The 23,401-nt window shown below is 45.8% G+C and overlaps 4 protein-coding genes across 6 annotated transcripts in view; 3 read left to right on the top strand and 1 right to left on the bottom strand.

Moving 5' to 3' along the window:
- Window positions 1-8,801, top strand: part of tbk1 (TANK-binding kinase 1) — an 11,284-nt gene extending 2,483 nt beyond the window's left edge. The window contains exons 2-21 of the mRNA XM_007540706.2: window positions 3,275-3,379; window positions 3,458-3,598; window positions 3,667-3,796; window positions 3,866-4,047; window positions 4,148-4,308; window positions 4,381-4,491; window positions 4,738-4,917; window positions 4,993-5,189; window positions 5,264-5,322; window positions 5,700-5,791; window positions 5,880-5,981; window positions 6,061-6,139; window positions 6,622-6,743; window positions 6,825-6,901; window positions 7,062-7,101; window positions 7,291-7,392; window positions 7,474-7,570; window positions 7,692-7,786; window positions 7,861-7,932; window positions 8,077-8,801. Coding sequence (XP_007540768.1) covers window positions 3,293-3,379; window positions 3,458-3,598; window positions 3,667-3,796; window positions 3,866-4,047; window positions 4,148-4,308; window positions 4,381-4,491; window positions 4,738-4,917; window positions 4,993-5,189; window positions 5,264-5,322; window positions 5,700-5,791; window positions 5,880-5,981; window positions 6,061-6,139; window positions 6,622-6,743; window positions 6,825-6,901; window positions 7,062-7,101; window positions 7,291-7,392; window positions 7,474-7,570; window positions 7,692-7,786; window positions 7,861-7,932; window positions 8,077-8,116 — 2,166 coding nt within the window. The 5' untranslated portion in view covers window positions 3,275-3,292 and the 3' untranslated portion in view covers window positions 8,117-8,801. The remainder of the gene's footprint in view (window positions 1-3,274; window positions 3,380-3,457; window positions 3,599-3,666; window positions 3,797-3,865; window positions 4,048-4,147; window positions 4,309-4,380; window positions 4,492-4,737; window positions 4,918-4,992; window positions 5,190-5,263; window positions 5,323-5,699; window positions 5,792-5,879; window positions 5,982-6,060; window positions 6,140-6,621; window positions 6,744-6,824; window positions 6,902-7,061; window positions 7,102-7,290; window positions 7,393-7,473; window positions 7,571-7,691; window positions 7,787-7,860; window positions 7,933-8,076) is intronic.
- Window positions 8,802-10,004: 1,203 nt separating this feature from the next.
- On the top strand, window positions 10,005-17,131 carry gpr19 (G protein-coupled receptor 19). 2 transcript variants are annotated; one of them, XM_016665217.1, is made up of 2 exons: window positions 10,005-13,331; window positions 14,885-17,131. In XM_016665217.1, the coding sequence occupies exon 2, from the start codon at window positions 14,911-14,913 to the stop codon at window positions 16,177-16,179; it is 1,269 nt and encodes a 422-aa protein (XP_016520703.1). In that variant the 5' UTR covers window positions 10,005-13,331; window positions 14,885-14,910; the 3' UTR covers window positions 16,180-17,131. The 2 variants fall into 2 exon arrangements, with proteins under 2 accessions (XP_016520703.1, XP_007540762.1); XM_007540700.2 differs by having other exon boundaries at window positions 10,006-12,502.
- crebl2 (cAMP responsive element binding protein-like 2) lies at window positions 17,132-19,317 on the bottom strand. Its single transcript, XM_007540701.2, has 3 exons — window positions 19,039-19,317; window positions 18,144-18,341; window positions 17,132-17,840 (listed from the first exon to the last, which is right to left on the bottom strand). The coding sequence occupies exons 1-3, from the start codon at window positions 19,051-19,053 to the stop codon at window positions 17,685-17,687; spliced, it is 369 nt and encodes a 122-aa protein (XP_007540763.1). The 5' UTR covers window positions 19,054-19,317; the 3' UTR covers window positions 17,132-17,684.
- A 1,655-nt stretch (window positions 19,318-20,972) lies between these two features.
- Window positions 20,973-23,401, top strand: part of dusp16 (dual specificity phosphatase 16) — a 7,249-nt gene continuing 4,820 nt past the window's right edge. Inside the window, exons 1-2 of one of the 2 annotated variants that reach the window (XM_016665216.1) lie at window positions 20,973-21,494; window positions 22,955-23,234. In XM_016665216.1, coding sequence (XP_016520702.1) covers window positions 23,157-23,234 — 78 coding nt within the window. In that variant the 5' untranslated portion in view covers window positions 20,973-21,494; window positions 22,955-23,156. Of the gene's footprint in view, window positions 21,495-22,954; window positions 23,385-23,401 lie in introns of both variants that reach the window. The other variant, XM_007540703.2, reaches the window with a different exon arrangement.

Here is a 23,401-nt window from a genome sequence, read left to right as displayed (position 1 = left end):
GTGCTGTCCTTGAGTCCGGCTTTCTCCAGCCATTGGTAGGATTTCCTGATATCAGCCACTTCAATTATATATATAAACGTCTCATTCTCACATTTAACTTACACAGACCTAACACTGGACTTAACTTACTTGATTTACTTGTTGCAAAATAGTTTTTAACTTGCATTGTAGCACTGAGGATTAAATATAATTTCTTAATGTAGTATAGTTAATTATTTTTACGTCTTTCATGCTGCTTCTCATTGATAAGTATTACTGGAATGGGCAGAGCCTATTAGTGGCTATGTGATGCTTTGAGTCCAGAAAACCATTCAGTTCCAATGCAGGATGAGCAGAAATCTGTCACAAAAATATTAGTAGTGCCATCATTTATTATCAGATCTATCTATTAAATACGATTTAAAGTAAAGCTGAGAAAACTGATGTTTGATGCATAAATTCTCCGTGATACAAATCTATAAACAGTTGAGTTTCTGTTAATTATGTCAAGAAGAACTTTTAGGGCTGCAGTGACCCACAATTAACGTACAATCAAGCTAATAAACAAAGTGAGGAACCAAACTAGATAAAACCATTTCTGTTCTGCTTTTTCTGCTCCGTGTCGGCATCGCCCAACAGCGGACCCGTTGCCAAATGCAACCGACAGACAACAGCTCAACGAGCAGATAAAGCAGGGATACGTTCAATCCGATCAGGGGAATCGACACCAAACTAATATTTCCCACACAAAAAGTAGCAAAAACACCAAAACTGAACATCCAGTCCGTTACATTATGCTGTCAGGCTTAATGTCTATATTGTCATTATTAATAAGTTTTCGCCTGAACACAGCGGGGGTTGATTAGCTGATTTAAACAGCTGCTCTACTGATGACGTGGTGGCGGGTTGACCTGTTTAATGCTAACGGAACCAAAACACACCGAACTGCGCAGCACATGCTAAGGCTATCAAAGTCCATAGCGGGCTAGCCACAGTTAGGCTAGCATAACTGACCCACTGCTCACTTTTTCTATATTTTATTTGAATTAAAACTTTTTCCTCACCTGTTAAATGTGAAACAATTGAACCTTGTTATCGATGGCTGTCAGGTTTTAATTAACCACTAAACATTTCGTCCATTTTTCAGATTGCGGTATTTTCCTGACCACCGATATTCCTGACCAGTGGACGGCAATGGCGCACGATAAGTCACGTCATGTCTAGTCCAGTAATATATATACATCCATATTAATGCTGCTGCTTCAGGCCCTGTCCTTATAGTTTCTCTCCACTTCCCGCTACTTAGCAGTAGTCAGGTTACATTGTGTTGCATTCAATGTTGTCGAAAAAAAAATATTCATGAGCTTAATGTCCGATTTGCCATAACTATTTATTGAATTCATAGTCACCAGCTGGGGTGGCAACAGGGGTGGCAAGGCTCTCATTTGGGGTGGCAACTGCCACCCCAGGCCACCCCAGTAGATCCGCCCCTGCTCTAAGGAAAGATAACCCCAACCTCCCTTTTTCTCCTCCAGTTGTAAAACCTTATATCCAATTCTGAGTCTTTTACCTGCCAAATATCCCTTGTCAGTTCTAGAGGTAAACTTAGAGGAGTGACATTCCATCCCGTGATATCCTATTTGATTTTATTTGTTTGGGAACGTAACTGCATTCAAATAGTTTTGAAGTGTTTTGGTGAGCTAACGCACAGATGTTTGAGCTAAGAGTTTCTGCTTCGGATTTCCTGTGGTGGAGTATAATTGTAAGACAGCAACTGAGTTCTGTTAATATTAATTTTGTACCCTGATAATTTACCAAATTGTTTGAATAATTGTAGCGAGAGAGTAGGTCGGCTGTAAATTAATATATCGTCTGCATAACAAGCACATTTGTTCTTCCCTTTAATGTTTATTCCTTTAATATCCTTGTGTTGTCTTAGCATTTGGGCTAATGGTGCTAAGTAAAGTAACCGTGTCTTGACTCTCTTTCTGAAGTGTCTCTGTCAGATAAATGTCCATTAGCTTTAGTTCTCGCTGTGGGATTATTGTATAACGCCTGTATTGTTTTTATTGTTGCATCATGTCGTCCAAATTTATGTAAAACCCAAAGAGAAAATTCCAGTCGACTGAATCGAATGCCTTTTCCGCATCCATACTGATTATAATAGCTTCTATTTGTTCTTTTGTATGTGATCTATAACATGTAATGTTCTTATATTGTGTTTGACTTTTGATCCAGTTGAATCGTTAAGGATTCAGGAAGGAAAGGATTCTTCCACTTGTCTGGCCATAGAAGTGAAAAGTTGTTTATCAGTAATTATAACAGATATCGGTCGGTTTGATCCACAGTCCAGTTTATCGTGGTCCAGTTTAGAGCAGAACCAGAATCGGCTCTCTGAAATTCCTTATCAAAAGTTGCTGTAACTATCTGACATGGTTTGATCGACTCATGTTTTATTTGTTTCTCCCTGACGTCTAAAGTCATTTTTCATAGACTGTAGAGATACTTCTCCATCGTCATTAAAATCTAAACAATAGCTGATTTCTTTCAGTATTTGCTGTTTGAACCACAGGTTATTTCACAAACCTGAAATTAGTTTCAATATATTATTTATTTTTGTAAGCCAAGGTCGGCTGTAAACATACAGGTGAGTGGTCGCTCACATCTGTCCATCCTGTCTCTATCTTTAGAAATGTAAAAAAACAATCAATTCTTGTGTATAAATAAATATTTGGCTGTTGAACTGGACCATTCAAAGTCACCATTAAGCTAATTTTCTTTTAGCAGCTCCACAAACCTTTCTGATAAACGTTACCAAGAGGAAACAAACCTTATCTCGTCTTTTTCCTATCCTTCCTGTTTCCTTTCTCTCCTGAAGTCCTTCTTTTCGACATCGATAACTTTTCATCCTCCGCAGCGTTGGAAGTTTGGATGCTCAGTTTGCTTATGCCTTGGGTCGGCCCTGAACCAGGCTCACCACCAGAACCGCCTCATGCAGCGGTTGATACTGGATAATATTCTGACCCACTTCTGGACTGGTTCTGGTCGGAACCAGGCTCTGGAACAGTGACTGGTTCTGACCGGTTCTGCACTTCTGGACTGGTTCTGGTCGGAACCAGGCTCTGGAACAGTGACTGGTTCTGACCGGTTCTGACACATTCAGTCCATGCCTGCACCGATACAGCCTCGTAGACCCGGTCCGGTCTTGTTTTATGTGTCCACTTCTTCTGGATCCGCGTGTGTGACTATCTGGGTTGGAACCGGCCGTGTTCTGATCCACTGCCCATCTCTCCAGGATCCGTCAGCCGTCAGAATGCAGAGCACCACCAACTACCTGTGGCTGATCTCCGACCTCCTGGGTCAAGGCGCCACGGCCAACGTCTACCGAGGACGACACAAGGTATGGCCGGCCGTGGGTCAGAATCGGTTCTGATGCAGCAGAACCTAGTCAGGCAGTTACAGGGGTGTCTCTGTGCAGAAAACGGGCGACCTGTATGCTGTCAAGGTGTTCAACAACCTGAGCTTCCTGCGGCCGCTCGATGTCCAGATGAGAGAGTTTGAGGTTCTGAAGAAGCTGAACCACAAGAACATCGTGAAGCTGTTCGCCGTGGAGGAAGAGGTGGGTCCGTTTCTGATGAGGGCTGAGGTCCAGATGTAGAAATGTTTCTGACCCGGTTCTGCTGGCAGACCAACACCCGGCACAAGGTCCTGGTGATGGAGTACTGCCCCTGCGGCAGCCTCTACACCGTCCTGGAGGAGTCCACCAACGCCTACGGCCTCCCTGAGGACGAGTTCCTCATCGTCCTCCACGACGTCGGTAAGGCCCGGATCCAGACCGGGACTACCAGGTACCGCCTCACCTGACCCGGTCTGCTGTGTCCTCCAGTGGCAGGCATGAACCACCTGAGGGAGTACGGCATTGTTCACCGCGACATCAAGCCGGGAAACATCATGAGGGTGATCGGAGAGGACGGGCGCTCCGTTTACAAGCTGACGGACTTCGGTGCCGCCCGCGAGCTGGAAGACGACGAGCAGTTCCAGTCTCTGTACGGCACCGAAGAGTACCTGGTGAGACACACACCTGGGGAGAGAATTGTGTGTTGCTGCCTGTAGCTAACCTGTCACAGTAAGTAGCTAATCTGTAGCTAACCTGGTTGTGTGTCTGCAGCACCCGGACATGTACGAGCGCGCCGTCCTGCGGAAGGACCACCAGAAGAAGTACGGCGCCACGGTGGACCTGTGGAGCATCGGCGTGACGTTCTACCACGCCGCTACCGGCAGCCTCCCGTTCCGACCGTTCGAAGGACCACGCAGGAACAAGGAAGTGATGTAAGAGCAGGTTTCCACAGCAACCAATCCCAGCAGGCCACAGGTCAGCTGATCCCGCTCTCTCCTTCTCAGGTATAAGATCATCACAGAGAAACCGTCAGGAACCATTTCTGGTCACCAGAAGAGCGAGAATGGGAAGATCGAGTGGAGCACCGAGATGCCGGTGTCCTGCAGCCTGTCCAAGTATGGATCACTCAGATTATTGATCCGGATCAGATTATCAAACACAGCTGGAACAGCTGCAGAAGTCTGTGTGGTCTAGTTAAAGTTCTGTGTATGTAGAACAAGGATCAGCTGATCCAGAGATGGGTTGTAAAGACTAGGATTTCGGGTAGCTGCAGGTCGGTGCTGCCCCCTGCAGGTAGTAGCTGGTAGCTGCAGGTCAGTGCTGCCCCCTGCAGGTCAGGCTGACCCTGGTCTTACCCCCAGGGGCCTCCAGAGCCTGCTGACCCCGGTTCTGGCCAACATCCTGGAGGCGGATCAGGAGAAGTGTTGGGGTTTCGACCAGTTCTTTGCTGAGACCAACGATATCCTGCACCGTGCCGTGGTCTACGTCTTCAGCCTGCAGCAGGCCACGCTGCACCACATCTACATCCATGAGTACAACACGTGAGTCCAGCTCTGGTTCTGGTCCAGGATCCGGGATCCGCTCCGCGGCCCTGACCGTTCCTCCCACCTCCACAGGGCGGCTCTATTCCAGGACCTGCTGTGCCGCAGGACCAGCATCCCACTGCACAACCAGGAGCTTCTGTACGAGGGCCGGCGCCTCGTCCTGGACCCCAACCGCCAGGCCAAGACATTCCCCAAGACCTCCAGGGACAACCCGATCATGGTGGTGAGCCGCGAGGTCGTCGCCACCGTTGGCCTCATCTTCGAAGACCGTAAGACCTTTTCCTGACCTCCGTCTGACCTTCACGCTAACCTTCCCACTTCATCAGCAGTTTTGTCTCCACAGCGAGTCCGCCAAAGGTCCAGCCACGCTACGACCTAGACCTGGACGCTAGCTACGCTAAGGTACGGCTAGTTACTCTAAGGTACGGCTGGCTACGCTAAGGTACAGCTAGCTATGCTAAGGTACGGCTGGCTACGCTAAGGTACAGCTAGCTATGCTAAGGTACGGCTGGCTACGCTAAGGTACAGCTAGCTATGCTAAGGTACGGCTAGCTACGTGAAGGTACAGCTAGCTATGCTAAGGTACGGCTAGCTACGCTAAGGTACAGCTAGCTACGCTAAGGTACGGCTGTAATCTGGGACAACTGGCCCTTTAAGAACATTCAAGATGTTGATGTGGAACTAAATGAAAATGTGTCTGACCGCTCTGACCCAAAAGGAAATGGTTCACTCACATTGACTCACCTTTGACCCCTCTGACTCCTGCTGTTGTGCTGCAGACTTTTGCTGGAGATGTGGGCCATTTGTGGAAAACCTCAGAGTCTCTGCTGGTTTATCAGGAGCTAGTGAGGAAAGGAGTTAGAGGATTGATGTGAGTGTGACTCCTACGGTGGCCTGGAAGGCCCACGCTGCAGCGTGTTGCCAAACATGCGTGTGCTGTAACGTGTTGATCCTCACAGAGAGCTGATGAAGGAAGACTACAATGAAATCCTGCACAAGAAGTCTGAGGTTTTCCGCCTGTGCAGCATCTGCACGCAGCAGCTGGAGAAGGCAGAGCACCTGTGAGTCTGACCCGCTGGAACCAGAACCAGAACCGGCAGGTCCAGCTCTGTGACTAACTGGAGGCATGTTCTGCTGCAGGTTGGAGGTTCTGATGCAGGCCAACATGCTGACCTCGGAGTACGAAGACATCGCTGACATGCACAAGAAGGCCCTCAGGGTGAGTCCTCTGGCTTCCAAACTAAATATTTAACTTTTGTAGATTCACTCAGAAACCTGGTGTGGCAAGAGAAGCGTTTAGTGGTTTCCATCTGCAGTTTCATGCTTTGGATCTTTAAGGGAAAAATCTGATTAAAATGTGTGAATTAGTTTTGCTCTGAATGTTCTGGACTGAACTCAGACATTATTTTGTGAATCTGTCACAGTGGTTTATAAACTAGTCATTTATTTCATATGCATGGACAGTTTGCATTTGTTGTGGATCAATTGTGGAAAAAACTCAAAGTATGCAGTTTGGTATTTTTATTAGTGAAAAACTGAAAAATATCTACAATATCTCAAAGACTTGAACACATAGTTCTGTATCCCAGAGGGAAATCTGTGGGTTCTGATTGGTCAGGCTGTGGCTGCCGGTCCATTCAGGTGGTTCTGTGTAGGCTGTTGGATTTCTGGTTCTGGTTCTGATTGGGAATGTCTCTGCAGATCTCGAGTTCTCTGGATCCCATCGAGAGAACAACGCAGGACGTCAAGAGCAAGTTCCTGCCTGGAGGGGTTCTGACCGACAGCTGGACCCAGCAGGTCGGGACGCACCCCGAGGACAGGAAGTAAGGGGGCCGGGCAGGCGGGGCACGGAGGGGGGGAAGGGACGGGGATTTTTGATGATGCCGTTATGTTTCTGTCTGCAGTGTGGAGAAAATCAAGGTCCTGCTGGACGCCATCACTGCCATCTACCAGCAATTCAAGAAGGACAAAGCAGAACGACGTAAGACCCACTTCACTCCACAGCAGGACAGGACAACCTGGAGGTCACCGGCTGACCCCCGAGGTCACCGGCTGAACCCGGAGGTCACCGGCTGACCCCCGAGGTCACCGGCTGACCCCCGAGGTCACCGGCTGACCCCCGACCTCCTCTGTGATTTCAGGTCTTCCATACAATGAGGAGCAGATCCACAAGTTTGATAAGTAAGTAATGAACCATGAAGGAACCAGGAAACATCTCTGGTTCTGTTCTGGCCCGGCCCGAATCGGCCTGGTTTTACAGAACAACCATAGAAATCTGACAGAGCATAAAATATTAATTTGACCTGTATTTAATCTGATGAATGGGTCTGGTTCTGACTGGTTCTGGTTCTGGCCCGGTTCCTCCAACAGGCAGAAGTTGGTGATCCATGCTGGTAAAGCTCGCTCTCTGTTCACCGACGAGTGTGCCATGAAGTACCGACTCTTCATATCCAAGAGCGAGGAGTGGATGAGGTACGGTCCAGTCCCCTGGTCCTGGTTCCGGCACAGTGTCCTGGTTCCAGTCCAGTGACCCGGTTCTCCCTCTGCCTGCAGGAAGGTCCACCATGTTCGGAAGCAGTTGCTCGGTTTGTCCGGTCAGCTGATCGGCGTGGAGAAGGAGGTGACCGTGCTGCTGGACCGGGCCGTCAAGGTGAACCCTGACACGGAACCGTCCGCATCCTCGTCCTCTGGTTGCCTTGGTAACCTGAGGCTGAGACGCCTCCTCTCCCTCTGGTTGCCATGGTAACCAGCTGAGCCTGTGTTGGTTGCAGCTGCAGGAACAGTTTCCCCAGAAGGTTCTGGTTCCGAACGTGATGAAGGCCCAGCCGTACCTCAGCCCCAACACGCTGGTGGAGATGACGCTGGGGTAAGCCCGTCAGACCGCCGACCCGCTCCAGAACTGGGTCGGTCTGGTAACCTGCTGCTGTTCCTCCTCCTCAGGATGAAGAAGCTGAAGGAGGAGATGGAAGGAGTCGTCAAGGAGCTGGCGGAGAACAACCACTTCCTGGAGAGGTCCGCTTTCCCCAGCGTTACTGGTTCTGTTTGGGTCACAACCAGATCAGGACTGGATCTCTGAATGCCACCCTGTGCTCAGGTTCTGAGTCGGTTCTGATCCGTGTGTGGGCCGGGTTAACCTGAGTTCTGGTTCTCCTGCAGGTTTGGGACTTTGACCCTGGACGGAGGGCTGAGAGGCTGATCCGGTCCGCGGCGCCGTGTACATACGCTCTGTAAATACTGTCGGACTCTGACGGGTACCTCGACCCGACCTGCTGGGGAACCATACATCAGAACTGCTCTGTTGGACGCAGAACCCACCATCACGTTTATGACTCCATTTCCCCAAAACACAGAGCCGGGCCAGAACTTCCAGCAGAACCTCCCGTTGCACACCAAGGGCCGGATCTTTAGCTGAATGCTTGTTCAAAAATGAGACGGAACAATGTTTGAGTCGTGGTGTTTTCCTTTAAATACTGTCAGACACATCACATCAGTATAATCTGCATCACAGCATTATGCTGCCATAACCTGATGGGATTATTAGCTGATCCTGCAGCTCAGAGTTGGCATTACTGGAGGATATTACTCATCTAGTTTTTATTGTTTCTATTTTATTTTTAAAGTTCTAAATAATATGTTGACAATGTTTTATTGTCACAGTAACAGCAGACCCCAAACGTGCTAAATACAGACACAGAAACAGCAGCAGTCTGGTTCAGGTTTAATAAAGCTCCAGCTGATAAGTGATATGTTTGCATATCCTCCTCCTTTCTGATGATGATCAGCATATGTTCTGTATATTTATGAAGGCAAAAACCTGAAATTAAACAGCAAAAATTTGGGTATTTAGCCTGACAAGACAAAAATAAACATTTTGATCATTATTCTTTCATTTACAAATGTCACTGTTTCAAGCTAACTATAGAAATTGGAGCTAAATATTTAGATAACTACTAGTTATAATATTTAGCTCTGAGTATTTAGCATCGTTAGTTGACAGCTGGGTAAATATCTTGTTTATTTAGCTTAGCGCTAGCTCAATAGCTAGTTTACAAACTTCGCTAGTTCAGAACTAAATATTTAGCTAATATGCTAATTTCTTTGCCGATATCGGAAGTGGACTATCAAAATAAAAGTACTTCAGTATAAACTGCTGGTGAGATAGAAATGCTGATGCGTCGCTGTTGCTGTGTTGACTTTAAAACGACTCAACCTTGTTTGACATGCTCAGGAGAAGAAACGACCATAAAGAGGTAACATAAATCGATTAGAAGAGTGCAGTTTATAGATTGTAGTTTATTTTGGCAGTCCACTTCCGTTTATCTGCCGGTGAATTAGCATATTGGCTAAATATTTAGCAGAGGCAAAATTTGTGTCAGATTAAATATTTAGCTTTGTAACTGTGATACTCATGAATATATAAATAAAGTAGCAAAAATATGACTCAAACTGTATTTATGTTATGTATTTTATTTTATTTTTTTTGCTCTGACAAGTTAAATGACCCAAATTGTTGCTGTTAGTTTTTGACTAACGAACTGCGCAGTCCTGATCAGCTCTCCAGCAACACGCTAAGCTTTTACAGATCAGTTCCTGAACCAGATCTGCTCGCTTTTATTTCATTTTTCCGGATCTAACCCCGACTGTTTCCCAGAGTCACAGGTTTTAAACAGTAAACCCAATTTACATGACGGTTCTGTTAAAGTCAAAAGCACTTATTGACACAAATAATTCAGCTGAACAAATCGCCAAGAACCCTGGATCAGATAACGTTCCTCTGGATGTTTGGGAAATAATTTGGATCATTTTGGAGAAGGTTTGTAGCTTTAATTGTTCAGAAAAATATTAGAATAAACCCAGTTCAATGTCTAATCGGCTTTCTTTGCTTTAATGAACGTTTGGTTCTAAACCGGTTCTTTTTTTTTATCAGTAATCCTCGTTACTTTCCTGGTTCCGTTTAATACAGAAATAAAGTGAAAGCAGAGCTAAGACCTGAGTGAAATTGGCCACCCACCTTCTTCAAATCAGATAAAATAGATGTCAAACATTTGTGCAGCAAAATGTTTCCTTTGTGCTGCTCGCATCATTTTAAAGATGCTAAGAAATGCTTCTAGAGGTCATGAAAGGTCATGACCCCCTCCCCCCCCACACTTCAAATCAGGTAGAATTTGTGTCAATCAACTCGGTTTGGTTTATACTGCTTTACTTTTGAGATATTAATTAAAGGTCAAAAGGTCAACCAGCCCCTGCCCCCTTTTGCAAACTCGAAATGACCTTTAAACTTTTATTAATATCTTCAAAGCCAAAGCAACATAAACTAAAAATTTAGCTCCACAAACGTACCCTCTAACAAATATTTGTATGTGGTTCCGAGTCCTCCGACCGATCAGAACCAGCCTCCTGTAACATTCGGTTCTGGATGGCTGAAGGCAGTCCGGGACAACAGCGCCCCCTGAAGGACTGGCTGTTCTCTGCTACTGAATGTGTCTCTAGCGTCCAGCAGGGGGCGCCGACGTGCTGCCAGCCTGTCTGGATGAAATGTTTACACCTGCTTTTGATGATGATTAATGGGTTCTTTCACATATTCACGTGTTTCTGTTAATTCGTCACTCTGATTGGTCCTCTCGGTGCCGCTCTGCCCACAGGTCCAATCGGTTCTGATCACCAGTTTCATTTAGTTTCTACTATGCCGTGCTCTGAAACATGTTTCTGGAAGATGAACCAGATTAGATTTTTTCCTTCGCTGTCAGAACGTTCTGGAGGTTTTAGTTCCTTTTTCTCATCCTGGTTCTGATCTGTTCGTTCAGGGAGCCTTTGTTCTGCTCCTCTCCACTCCGCTGCTGGTTTCCCATGGCAACCGGCCGGTGCTGCGGTCGTCATGGTAACAAGCTGATACCACAGCCAATCAGAGCAGGGGGTCGTCTCCTTTTATAGAGGCACATAGAGGTTGCAGGTCCAGGAACAGCGCCCTCTATGGGCTGTGGGCTGAACCGGATCTGAACCTGTTCATGAAGTTCTGCCTCAGTCTGGAGAATTTCACCGAGATCCAGCCGGAGGTCCATGTCACTTCCTGCCTGTTACCATGGTAACTGCTGTTCTGTTCTCCGATATGTATATTCAATAAAATCTTGAGGCTACACAGAAGCACGCGTGAGACAACTCCATCTTAGCAGGCGCTCTCCTTTATTCTGTCCCCCGCCCCCAAACACAATACAGCACAAAGGTTCCTATCCACGGATAGCCTGATACTACAACTGCTGCTGTAGAACAGGTCAGGTTCCAGTTTCTAGATGAGGTCAACCAATCAAAGCCCAGAAAAGATAAAGATGAGGCCACACCTCTTCATCACCAGGAGTGGTGCATCTGTCTTCATGAGAGCATCTTTAATCCTGATGAAGATGATGCTGATGAAGCTCTTCCTCTTCTGCTGGGCCCCTCTAACGCCTCTGTTCCGGTTCTTCTCCTAACCGGATCTTGGTTTCATCTCCATGAACCGGCCAGGTTCTAAGGTTCGGAACAGCTCCCCCTGCTGGCCTGGATCCCGCATTATTGACGGAGATCCGGGTTCTTCGCGGTGATTGGTCCGTTTAGCCCATCTGGCCCAGAGTCGAAGCCTGACTTCATTCACTCAGGTAAGAAGCATCAGTTTCTTCTGCTTGGGTTCTGGTTCTAGGGTTGGGCTCGGAACCAGAACCTCCATCTGGACCGGTCTGTTATTGAGGTCCGGATTGTTGAATATTGTGGAAATAACAGATTATTTATCTTTATCTTCAGATTATTGTTGACTCAATCTTAAGACTTTCAACAAAACCTTGGATGTTGTTTTACGTGTTAAAGAACTATGAACACGAACTCATTCAGTTCTAACTGGAACCATTTCACATTTCAAATGTATTTTTAAAGGGACAGTGCTCAACAATAAACATAATTTAAGTTAACCTGAGTTAGCTAAAGGAAGCTAGTTTTCGATTATAGTCCATTTAGCAGTTATTCCATAAAATTTAACAAAATTAAAATAGTACATTATTAACAATTACATGACAAGAAATCATGTTTACTAGAGAAAGAAAAGCAGAACCATTTCTGGGTCCTAGTGGAGGTGTTCTTCACGTGTTTTATCTAGTCCCTTAAAGGTGTGCCTTCTTTTGTTACTTTCGTTTCTTTTATGACTTTTGTGAAATCTGATTAATAAATGAACGGAACATTTTTCTTATCCTTTATTCTTGTTTTTTCCTCGGGGGCCCCTTGTTTTCCCGCCCTGGGCCCCAGAAAGCGCCCGGCCCGCCCTGCTGCGCCTCCTCTTTATCATCAGCTTCATCCTGGAGACGGACAGCCATGATGTCTGCCGCTTCTTCTTCCTCCTGCTGCTGAAAACCACGGGATGAAGCTCCTCTTCTTCCCGCTGGTCCGGATTCTGTAGCGGATTCGGAACCCGCCGGACCGCTGGTTCGGTTCCGTCTAGCAGCAGCAGATGTTCGGCCGCCTCGCTGACGCTGCGACACGGTTTGTTTACGAGCGAAGAGGATGAAGATCCGGAGATCCAGGAGGAAGAACGACGACAGGAAGCTCCAGTGATGCCGAACATGTAAGATTCGGTTCGGTTCGGTTTTAATGGTTTGGGTTTAGAAACATGTGCGGTTGTGACGGTGGCGCCAGTATTTTTCCATGAGGTTCAGGTTGGACGTCAAGGCGGTGATGAAGATGGAGGCTGAGTTTAGGAGGAAGGTCTGCTGGTTCCGTTCATGATGGATCCAGATTCTGGAGCGTCTGGGTCTCAGTCAGAACCGGATCAGAATATTAACTGGACCAAACAATCTCATGTCTGTCCTGATCTCAATTTATGATTTCATTTTCTTATTTTTAAAGAGTTTAAAACATATTTTTATGAGTCTGAATTTTTTCCTTTCATTTGGGAGAAAATCAATAAGATTTATTGATTTTGTTTTGCTGCTGTGATCAGAACTCTGTCATTTGGCTCTGAATCGATTGTCATTTGATTAGTTTGTGTATTTTAAAGGACCATGTGTTTGTGCATATTTCCTCTGGATCTCAGGCAGATCCCGGATTTCTTTAGCTAGAAAATCTTAACCACGATTTAATTCAAGAGCTTTAAGCTCAGAGGGAATCCGTCCAGAAAAGTGTTTCCTAACAAGAAGATGATCCGGATCAGCGTTTGGATCTCCGGTTCCGACCCGTTTGGTTAGCTCTAACAGGTTGCTAACGAGTAAATCCAGCCGTGCCAACAGGTCAGCGTCTGTAAACACAGTTTTCTCTCATGGGTCCCTCCCAGCGCTAATGGGTTCCCCCAGAGGAGCCGCGGGTCCCTGCAGAGTCCTAACCGGTCCCAGTGAGGGACTGGAAATCAGGAGCGATGAAATCTGTGACTGGGGGATTAAGAGGAGGAGGTGTTTCAGGTTGGTACCAACACTACTAACCAGTGATCTGATTAACTCAACCACCGACTGATAGAGGAACGCATCCTGCTCCAGCCTACTTATGGATCAAGCTAGTAAAACCAACATGGCCCCTCAGTTTTTATCTTTCTGAGTATTCACCTAGTTAAAACACCAACCTGTCAATCAGTCTACCCAAAAGGATAAAAAAACATCAACCAAACCATTCAGCAGTCAGTAAGTCAACCTAACTACCAACTCCTCCCCAATCTGCTCTTGGTCTGTTCACCAACCGACAGGGGGAAACCTTACTAACACTGCAAATTACAACCCAGTCATATTTACCAACTAAACTGGCCAAGGAACCAAACTTTTAACTAGTATTACATTAAGATCTTTTGACCAACCAACCAGCAGATGGCCACCAACAACCAACCAACCAGTCAACCAAGTAGCTAACTCCCTGGGCATCATTACCAACCAACCAATCTCTGATCTAGTAATTGGATCAACATCTAGCATTACATTAAAATCTTCTGACCAATCAAACAAACATATGACCACCTAACCTAGCTAACCATTGAACCAATTGTTCTACCACTCAGCTCATCTACACAACCACCCACAGACCCAAGAAAATCCCAATATGTGATCAGTTCTCTTAAACAGAAATATGCTGATGTGCTACAGCAGGGGTCCTGCAACCTTTAAATAATAGTCTCTGGTACAACACACCTCAATCAAATGGTTGAATCACCTCCTCAGTCCAGTTCTTCTGGGTTTTGCTAATGACCTGATTATTTGACTCAGGTGTGCTGAAGCAGAGACATTTAAACCTGTGGACACCTGGCCTGGAGGCCTGGATCTGAGGATCCCTGTGCTACAGTGTTAGTTGAGTCTGAAAACGTTTTGGTATAATTTAAACAGTTTCAGGTTCACTCCTGTTTTTAACCTATGAACCATCAACTCAACAGTCAGTCAACAAATCTAGCACCCAGCTGATAAACTACCCTGTAGACCAGAGTTCAGTTTGTTGGTTCAATTACATATTCACACCTTCCCATTTGAACTGGACTGTCTAGCAAATGGACTGCTAATAAGTCCAGGGTGAACTAAGGTTTCATGATGGTGAACCCTTAGTTCACCATCATGGTTAATACGCATAGCAAAAGCACCACTGGCTATCACAAGCTAGATAATGGTTGAACTGTCCTAGAGGGATGGGAGAACCTCCTCCCATCCCTCTGAACTTCAGAATAAATTGAAAGAAAAGGCTGGAAGGGAGTGGGCTTTTCCAGGGAGACGAAACTCACCCAACAACTTCCTCTTCTACTTAGCAACCCGTTACCCTTACCAACATCTAACCACTGGCCAGACTGTTAACTTGTTTGGTTACTGACAGGTCATCCAATCTAGAGCCAATTCTGAGTTTTACTAACGGTTCATGTTTAGGTTCTTGGTTACTTCAGCAGGTCCAGTACCTCCGATGGTACCGGACCTGCTTTATAAATACATTCAGAAGGTTGTTCTCTCAGCTCTGTCTGTCTGGTGACTGTCTGTTTCTGTCTCCACAGCTCATCTGTGACGCTGCGATATAGAAATGGTGTATGCTCAGTCCACAAACAGAGTTGGTGTGAATCCCTCCTTCTACTCCCCGTTCTTCAAGAATCAGATGTCATTTAACTTCTCCAAGAAAGAGAACTTCACTGTGCTGGCTGCCTTGCCCACCACTGCGCTCTACAGCCTCGAGGGCTCGACCCCCAGGCAGCCCAACGCCACCGCCACCTCCGGCGACCTGTCCTCAGGGGAGGTCGCCATCCTGGGCCTGGTGTTCGGCTTCCTCTGGCTGGTCTCCATCCTGGGAAATGCCCTTGTTTGCCTGGTCATCCACAGGAGCAGGCGGACTCAGTCCACTACCAACTACTTTGTGGTGTCCATGGCGTGTGCAGACCTGCTCATGAGCCTGGGCTGGGCTCCGTTTGTCCTTCTGCAGGTGGCTGCAGGACAATGGCCACTGAGCGCTGCTGCCTGCAAGGTTGTTCGTTACCTGCAGCACCTGTGCCCTGGTGTTCAGGTTTATGTGCTGCTGTCCATCTCTGTGGACCGCTTCTACACCATTGTCTATCCGCTCAGCTTCAAGGTGTCCAGAGAAAAGGCCAAGAAGATGATTCTGGCCTCATGGTTGTTTGATGCAGCCTTTATTGCCCCCTGTTTCTTCTTTTATGGCTCTGCAGACAGTCATTGTGACTTTTTCCTCCCAAGCAGTTGGGGCAGTATCACCTACGCTGCATTTCACCTTCTAGTTGGCTTTCTGGTCCCAGTTGGACTCATCATTTCCTTCTACCAGCGAGTGGTTCGCTACATCTGGAGGATCGGCGCTGACGGCCATACGGTGCGTCGGACCATGAACATCGTCCCGCGGACTAAAGTTAAGACCATCAAGATGTTCCTCATGCTGAACTCAGTTTTCTTCCTCACCTGGACGCCCTTCTACGTGGCCCAGCTGTGGCACCCTGAGGAGGTCAACACGCCCAGCAGGAAGGAGCTGCTGTTCTTCACAACCATCGCTTGGGTCTGCTTTAGCTCCACGGCCTCCAAACCCACCCTGTACTCCGTCTACAATGCCAACTTCAGGCGCGGCATGCGGGAGACCTTCTGTATGTCATCCATGAAGTGCTACCGCAGCAACGCTTACACCATCACTGCCAGCTCCCGGATGGCCAAGAAAAACTACGTTGGGGTGGTGGAAATCCCAGTCCAAGCTAAGACCATCACCAAGGACTCGGTGTACGATGCGTTTGACCGGGAGGCGAAGAAGAAGAAGGTAGCCTGGCCCACCAATACCAACCCACCCAACACTTTCGTTTGAGCAACTGAGCCAACGCCACGGTTATAGGGCGCCATTTGTCAAGTTACACAGTAAAATATTACCAGCAATAATTTGGTTTATTTAGCCTGTTATAGAAGACAATGTGCAACTAAACATTTAGATATCAAGCTAAATATTTAGCTTGCTATCCAAATACTTGCTAGTTAAATATTGCGGTTGTAACTGAATATTTATCTAATAAAATTACTATCCGATGTTTAGTTATATTTAATTTGAAATAAATATTTGATTTGGAGGTACTATCCAGATTAAATGTTTATTTTGCTAACCAAATATTGAGTTACAACCTAAATATTTACTTTGCAAGCTAAACACCCACATTTGTTCTCTAAATACTTGAAAGCTAAATATTTAGCTTGTAAGCTAAATATCTAATTAACCATTGAAGTTAGAACCCTTACATTTATAAATGCATGAATAACTTGAAGACTAGACTTTGAAAAACAAGCAGCCACATTTTTTCTTTGAGAGGCCAAATAAACCAAATTAGTTGTGTTAATGTCTTCCTGTGTGACTGAACACTGAGACTCCCAGATTGTTTGTTGGTTTAAAGGGCTTCTTTCTGATTGGTCCGCGCTCCTGGCAGCCATGTTTTCTACGTCACGTCTCATGTTTTCATGTTGCTTCCTGAGCGCAGCCAATGAACATCAACAGCTACTTGTGTGATTTGTGAGCTAGAAGCTAACGTTAGTAAAGACTAACGTAGCGCTGACGTCATGTGTTGCTTCAAGAGACGTTAGCAGAACCGTGAAGCTGGTTCTGATTACCTCAACTGGACCGAAGCCGAAGAGTTAATTGGATGTAGTGTGGCCGGTAGGTGGCGCTGTAGGCTGTCTTTAGTTGTTACCACTCAGAACCGGAACCAGAATCAGAAGGAACCCGGTTCTGGTAAATGATGTAAAAATGAAATAAAGGAAGCCGAGAATTTTCATCAGAATCATGATTCTGGTTTATTTGCTTTGACAAACTGAAGTTCTGTAAAAGCTACAAAGGTTCTTCAGAACTCACAAAGTGCTTCTGCTACAATAAAGAAAGTGCACAACATTCAGGAAGGATTACATCAACCAGAACCAGAACAGAAAATCTGGGATTCCTCGGGAAACGGGTTCTGGATCTGCTGATTTAGACAGAATCACCTGAAAACGAAGCAAAAAACGGATCCAAGACTGGATTAGTCAGATCCAGAAACAACCGATCCAGAACAGAAATGTTTAGCGAGACAATCAAACTTTAACGTCTTTTTCTCAGGAGCTGAAAGCCGAGTGGATCATGTGACCTGGAAACAGCCAGGTAACCTCCGAGTGTCGCCTGAACAGGTGGGAGGCTGAAAGCGGGGAGAAGACAAGATGGCCGACCTCAGCAACGTGAGGAGCGATCAGAGCAGATGGAGCGGACCCCGGTATTCGGGTTTTATCCGGGCGGTGTCCGGGTTGTTTGGGGTCACAGAGTCTGTAGCTGACATGGCGGCGGCGCTGGGCGGCGGTCTAGCTCTGGGCGGCGCTGGCGCTGCTGTTCTTGCCGTTCTTGGCCGTCTTGGTGCCGGCGCTGCTCTGAGGAATCTTCTGCTCGTCTCCGGTCAGCAGAGCTTTGATCTCCGACGGGATCTTGCCCTGATCCATGGCCGAGCACCACTGCTTGTACTGCAGGGAGAGAGGCAGGTGAGACCGAGCCGCACCAGAACCACAGCAACATGGTTCTGATAACGAACTGGTTCTAATTAAATGAGTCCAATTCAAATGGCTGAATTCACTGGGAAACTTTGTGTTTTAGGTGATGGATGGATGGACGGACCCAGATTTAATCAGAACCAGTCAGAACCTAATGTCTTGGTTCTGATCGGCCCAGTTTCAGTGAGTAGAACCTGAACAGGAAGCAGCATCTCTCAAGCGAAGCTCTTCCGGTTCTGACCCTAGCAGAACCGGAAGTGTCCTGCAGCAGCTCACCATCTCCAGCTCCTCCCGCAGCGCGCAGATGGCCCTCTCCTTACTGGAAACCAGTTCTTCCAGGTACTGGTAGCGCAGCTTCTTCCGGGCCCGGCACTCCCTGGCACTCTGCCGGCTCCGCTCCAGCTTGGCCTTCAGGTCGATCTTAGCCGGCTTCCGGCCGCGTTTCCCGGGCTTCTTCACTTTCCCAGCCACCATCTGGGGGGTAGAGTTCAGAACCAGAGGACAGGTTCAGTAATGGGTCTGTGGTTCTGGAGCTAAATCCAGTATAAGATACAGAACCAGAACTTTAATGGCTTTCACCTGTTGGACCTTTGGAATTTGCTTTACTTCCGGTTCTTATTTTGATTTTCAGAATAAAACCTGACTCATGTTACAGAACAGTAAAAAGTATACACACCCTTCCAGGTGCTTTGCGGTCCAAAAGAACTCTGTCTCAGAACTGCTGACCCAAAGAAAAAAAAAATACTCAAGAGTTCAGAACCGACTCCAGACCTCCAGAAGAACCAAACAGAACCAGCCAGCATACCTAGGTAGGGCCCCATATGGGAAAAAGGAGGGCATATGGGGAAATTGTCTGTCCTCCTTTTTCCCATATGGGGCCCTACCTACGTATGCTGGCAGGGCACCTGAACCGCACTGAGCATGCGCAAACCCCTGATTACCTACTAATGGACCTGCAGAACCTTCCAGAACCAAAGCCCAGCCTCTGTCCGACCCGAAGCGGGGAACCACTAGCTATGTTAACATTACATGAGATCGATTCTGATCCAGCAGAACCAATTTGGAGACAGAATCTTGACCAATCAGAACCGAACCTTTATACTCTAACCGGGTTCGGTGGTCTAATCCAGTTGATTTTGGACGAGCCCGGTTCGGCAGAGTGATTCATTACCTTGTTATCTTCCATTTCGATCCAAAGCGAAACAAAGACTCGGGATCGGAAACGGAACCGAGCCCGAGCAGCAGAACAGCAGCCGGTTCGGCTGACCAAGTTCAGGAATTGCTTTTAGTGTCGAACCCAATTGATCCAGCTAAGGATGGAAGATGGTTCCGTTTGATCCAGATCAGGGAAGTTTCTGATTTGTTTACATCTTCGCTTCCTGTCGTTCTTCTTCCTCTTCTTCTTCTTCTTCTTCTTCTTCTTCTTCTTCTTCTTCTCCTCCTGTTGATCGCTCGCTGCAACTTGTAGCGCACCGCCCCCTGCCGGACGCAGAGGGCACAACACCAAATTAAGGTCAGCAAAGAACAGACTGATTCTGCACGGTTCTGTAACATAATCATATTTATTCTCATTTTATTCTCCATTTCTTTAATTTTATTATTGTTTTCTGTTCACATGGAAACCGTTTGAAGACCTGAACAAAGTTTTCCTGAACTGGAAATGCCTGGAGGAATTCTGCATGTTAGAAATGAACAGGTGATAGTCAGGTTAAATTCTGCTTTTAGTTTTCCCAGAATCTTGTCAGAACCAGGGAGACGTTCTGACTAATGGACCTCCTCAGCTGACTCCTCTTAATGTGGAACAGCAGTTCTCTGTGGTTTGGGTTTATCTGAACCAGAACAGGGTCTGATGAGTTGACCATCTCTTCCTCTGATTTTTTTTTTCCAACAATCTCTGTATCAGATTTTCTCAGGGAGTTATCCATGCATGCTAATTGCTCCGGAATGAGAAGGTTTCCTATGTGCAGCGTTCCTTTGTCCCGTCGCTGCTCCCTCTGGAGCAGCATGGGGCTCAGCTGACTTCCTGTTACACAACCAGAGAGGACAACTCTCTGCAACTAGCATCAACCTCAGCTGGCCGGTTGATCCTGAACACCATCTAGACTCGGAGGGTTTCCTCCGTCACCTGCTGGGTTTGCTCCTCCAGAGCTCAGGTGTCCTGAGGGAAAGCAGCGCTGCTGCATTAGTTCTGATTGGTTCTTAATTTAGATGTTTGTTTCATGGATGCAGAGAGAGAAGCAGGAAGTTGAAACCATCTCTTCCATCCATCATAATGGATCATGTCCCCTACTCCAGCATTTTTCTAGGCAGACGGACAGACAGGTTTAAAGAGGAGTGGCAAAAGCAAAGGAGGTGGATTAGCAGAGCTATAAGCATCCAGTCACACCACACATCATACAACTGTACCATTAAAAAACTGAAAATAAATACATCTGTGTGAAGACAAGATGGGTTTAAATAAAATAAGATTATTATGGTGCAATATAAAAGTATATTATGATATATTTCACAAACAGTTGATGGAATATTTTAAATAAAATTTAATTTTTATATTCATGCATTAGATTGCTCTGTTTTAAATTGGTATGTTTTTGTAACTTTTAGTTGTGTTTGTATTGGACTATTAATTTAATCACAAATCTTAAAATATTTTTAAAATTTAAATGTAATTTGATGCTTTCTTCAATATGTTAATCTTATTTTATTGGACCATATTAATTTATTACTGCATTTCTTCACTTGACTGATTCTTATTTTAATTTGATGTGTAGTTCAGTGTTCAGTGTATATGATTATTTACTTATAATATCTTATTGTTTATAATCATTGTTTTTATGTTGATTTTGGGGTGTTATGTTTGTTGTTATAATTACTTATTTATTACAGGTTTCTTTTTATTTTTCACATTTTTATATTTATTTATTATAAATGTTAATTAGAAGAGATTTATTTTTGGGTGTCCTTTACTTCCATAGACCATATGCTTATAAGACTATGATAGTTCTGTTTTAAATTTGTAAGTAAATTGTTTTACATATTCATTCCATTTAAATGGAAATAAATATTTGTGTTCTATTATCTAATTTTATTTTTAGAACATATTTGTTTAGCCATACTTCAAACATTTACTTTTCTATTTGATTTTTCTGTTGTTTCCAGTAAACGTATTACTTTGATATTTTAGCAGTATTCTGTTTATTATTACCATTACATACTGAATTTATTTTTGCACTTTATTTTAGTGTATTATTTTTACTTTATTTTATTTTTTGCAGTTCTAGAGTTCCACAGTCCATGCTGAATGTGTTCTTAAAGCAACAGGACGCTGAAGCTGCTCTACTGTATAGCGCAGCGTCAGTAATTGGGACGCTGGCCCTTTAAGAGTCCTCCGAGTTCTTCGGACTCTGCTCCGGATGACGACTTGGTGTTATTTTTACCGCGGTGACCTCATCTCTTATGGCAGCGTTAGGACTTCGGTTCACTCAACCGCTTTCTGCTCGGTTTCTGCCGCCTCTTCTATTCCCTTTCTCGGCCTTTAATTTCCGCTACATTTCCGCGAGCTTCCCCCGGAACATCAAGCGGGACGGCGAAGCTGTTAGCCGGACTGTGACGAAGACTTTTCAGGCGGTGAGTTCACCGAAATTTCTCGTTGAGGTCCGAAGCTTCGGCGGCGGTTGGAGTTCCGTTACCGGGGCCTAAAGTTCGGGTCCTGGTTCCTGAGCGGTTCCATGGGCCTGGTTCCGATGGTCAGTCGGTGTTAAACCGCCAGACAGTCCGGGAAAATGTCAGCGATGATCGGGGTCGATAGTTCAGAACCCAAAAGTTCTGGAAAGGTCGGTCCGAATCCATCAGGTCCACCTTAAAGCTTTATTTCTTTACTCAATATCCACCCTGAAGTTATCAGTGCTCACGAAGTTTATTTTAAATATAACAAATACAATCCAGATTTTGTTGGAGCATGGAGTTAAACCGCAGGTCCACCTTAAAGCCATCAGGTAAACTAAAAATACACAAATAAACCGCAGGTCCACCTTAAAGTGGTGCTATTATCGGCCGGTTCCGACAGAAACACCAGGTCCCTTCAGCCCAGGTGGGGTTCTGGTTGAGGTTCGGGTGGTGTTCCAGAAAAACTTACAGCTTTCACTTTCTCTAAATTGGCTTTAATATGAGCGCCACTTCCGGTTTTACTTCATCTGATAATAAAGCTAAAAGTTTTGGTTCATTTAATGTTCATTCACTTCAGAGCCGATTCTTTCTGCTGATTATAGATCTTTGATTTCAGGAACCAATGAAGCCAAACGTTGTATCTGTTCCTTTAAGGGAAGTTATTGTAATAAATGAGTTATTACAGAATCTGGTTTACAGTGAGGTTTGGACCTGAACCGGGTCAGATGTCAGCTTGTGGTTCTGATTCTAAAGTGTTTAGCTCTCATTTGGGTCCAAACTTCAGTTTGGCTCTGTAGATTCTGAGGCTCAGAAAAATGTAATGGAAGGAAGAAATGTTTTAGTTATTACCCATCTAAGCCGTTCCTGAAACTGAGTGGCGTTCTGTAAATGTCCCAGTGGTCCGGTTCTGGATCCAGATGATTACTTTATCAGAATATATTCATCCATTCTTCATGGAACCAAATGTTTATTAGTAAATCACGTTACAACAACAAGGCACTGCAAAGTGTTTTACACCATAAAAACATAAAATCATCTTAGATTCATTAAAATAAGTTTTTGACTGCAGTGTGTTTTTTATCCTGGTGAAATAAAGATTAAATAAGGAAATCAGTAAACATCAAATATGTTGATCATAACTCAGATTAACTTGGATTAATTCCAACCAGGTGGTTTTAATCTGGATTAAAGGAACTCGGCGTTTCTGCTGTTTTTCAGTTTTCTGGAAGTTTGTTCCAGATCTGTGGAGCATAGAAGCTGAATGCTGCTTCTCATCTGGTTCTGGTTCTGGATGCAGAGCAGAACCAGAACCAGATGATTATAAACTCATCAAAGTATTTAAATTCTATTCTGGGAGCTGAGTCGGGGCGGATTGGGTCGGACACGCTGTGGTTCTGATGGTCTGGATGTTTCTGTTTCAGGAAGCGTTGGCGTGATGAAGATTATGACGATGATGCCCCGCCCCCAGATGTGACATCATCCTGCCTTCATCTTCCTCACCCGCTCTTCCTCATCAGGACTCTCTAACCTGTCCAGAACCATGAAGTTCTTCTGAGCCTCTCGTGTTCTGGAACCGGACCGGACCGCCACCGAGGAAGAAGAGCCGGACCGGAGCGGAGCGCGATGCCCCGGCCCAGCACGGTGCGGCCCATCGGGCCAGAGGCCCTGGTGGTTCTGCTGGAGGGCGGGTTGGACCGGGTGGTTCTGATCGACAGCCGGCCCTTCGTGGATTACAACACGTCTCACATCCTGGAGGCGCTGAACGTCAACGGCTCCAAGCTGATGAAGAGGAGGCTGCAGCAGGACAAGGTGCAGATCACCGAGCTGCTGCAGCACTGCGCCCGCAGCCAGGTGAGGAGGAGGAGGGA

This window comes from Poecilia formosa, unplaced genomic scaffold (assembly GCF_000485575.1).
Source record: "Poecilia formosa unplaced genomic scaffold, Poecilia_formosa-5.1.2 Scaffold556, whole genome shotgun sequence".
NCBI classification, from domain to species: Eukaryota; Metazoa; Chordata; class Actinopteri; order Cyprinodontiformes; family Poeciliidae; genus Poecilia; species Poecilia formosa.
The sequence above is the reverse complement of the archived record's forward strand: the minus strand, read 5'-3'. Positions and strand labels throughout refer to the sequence as shown.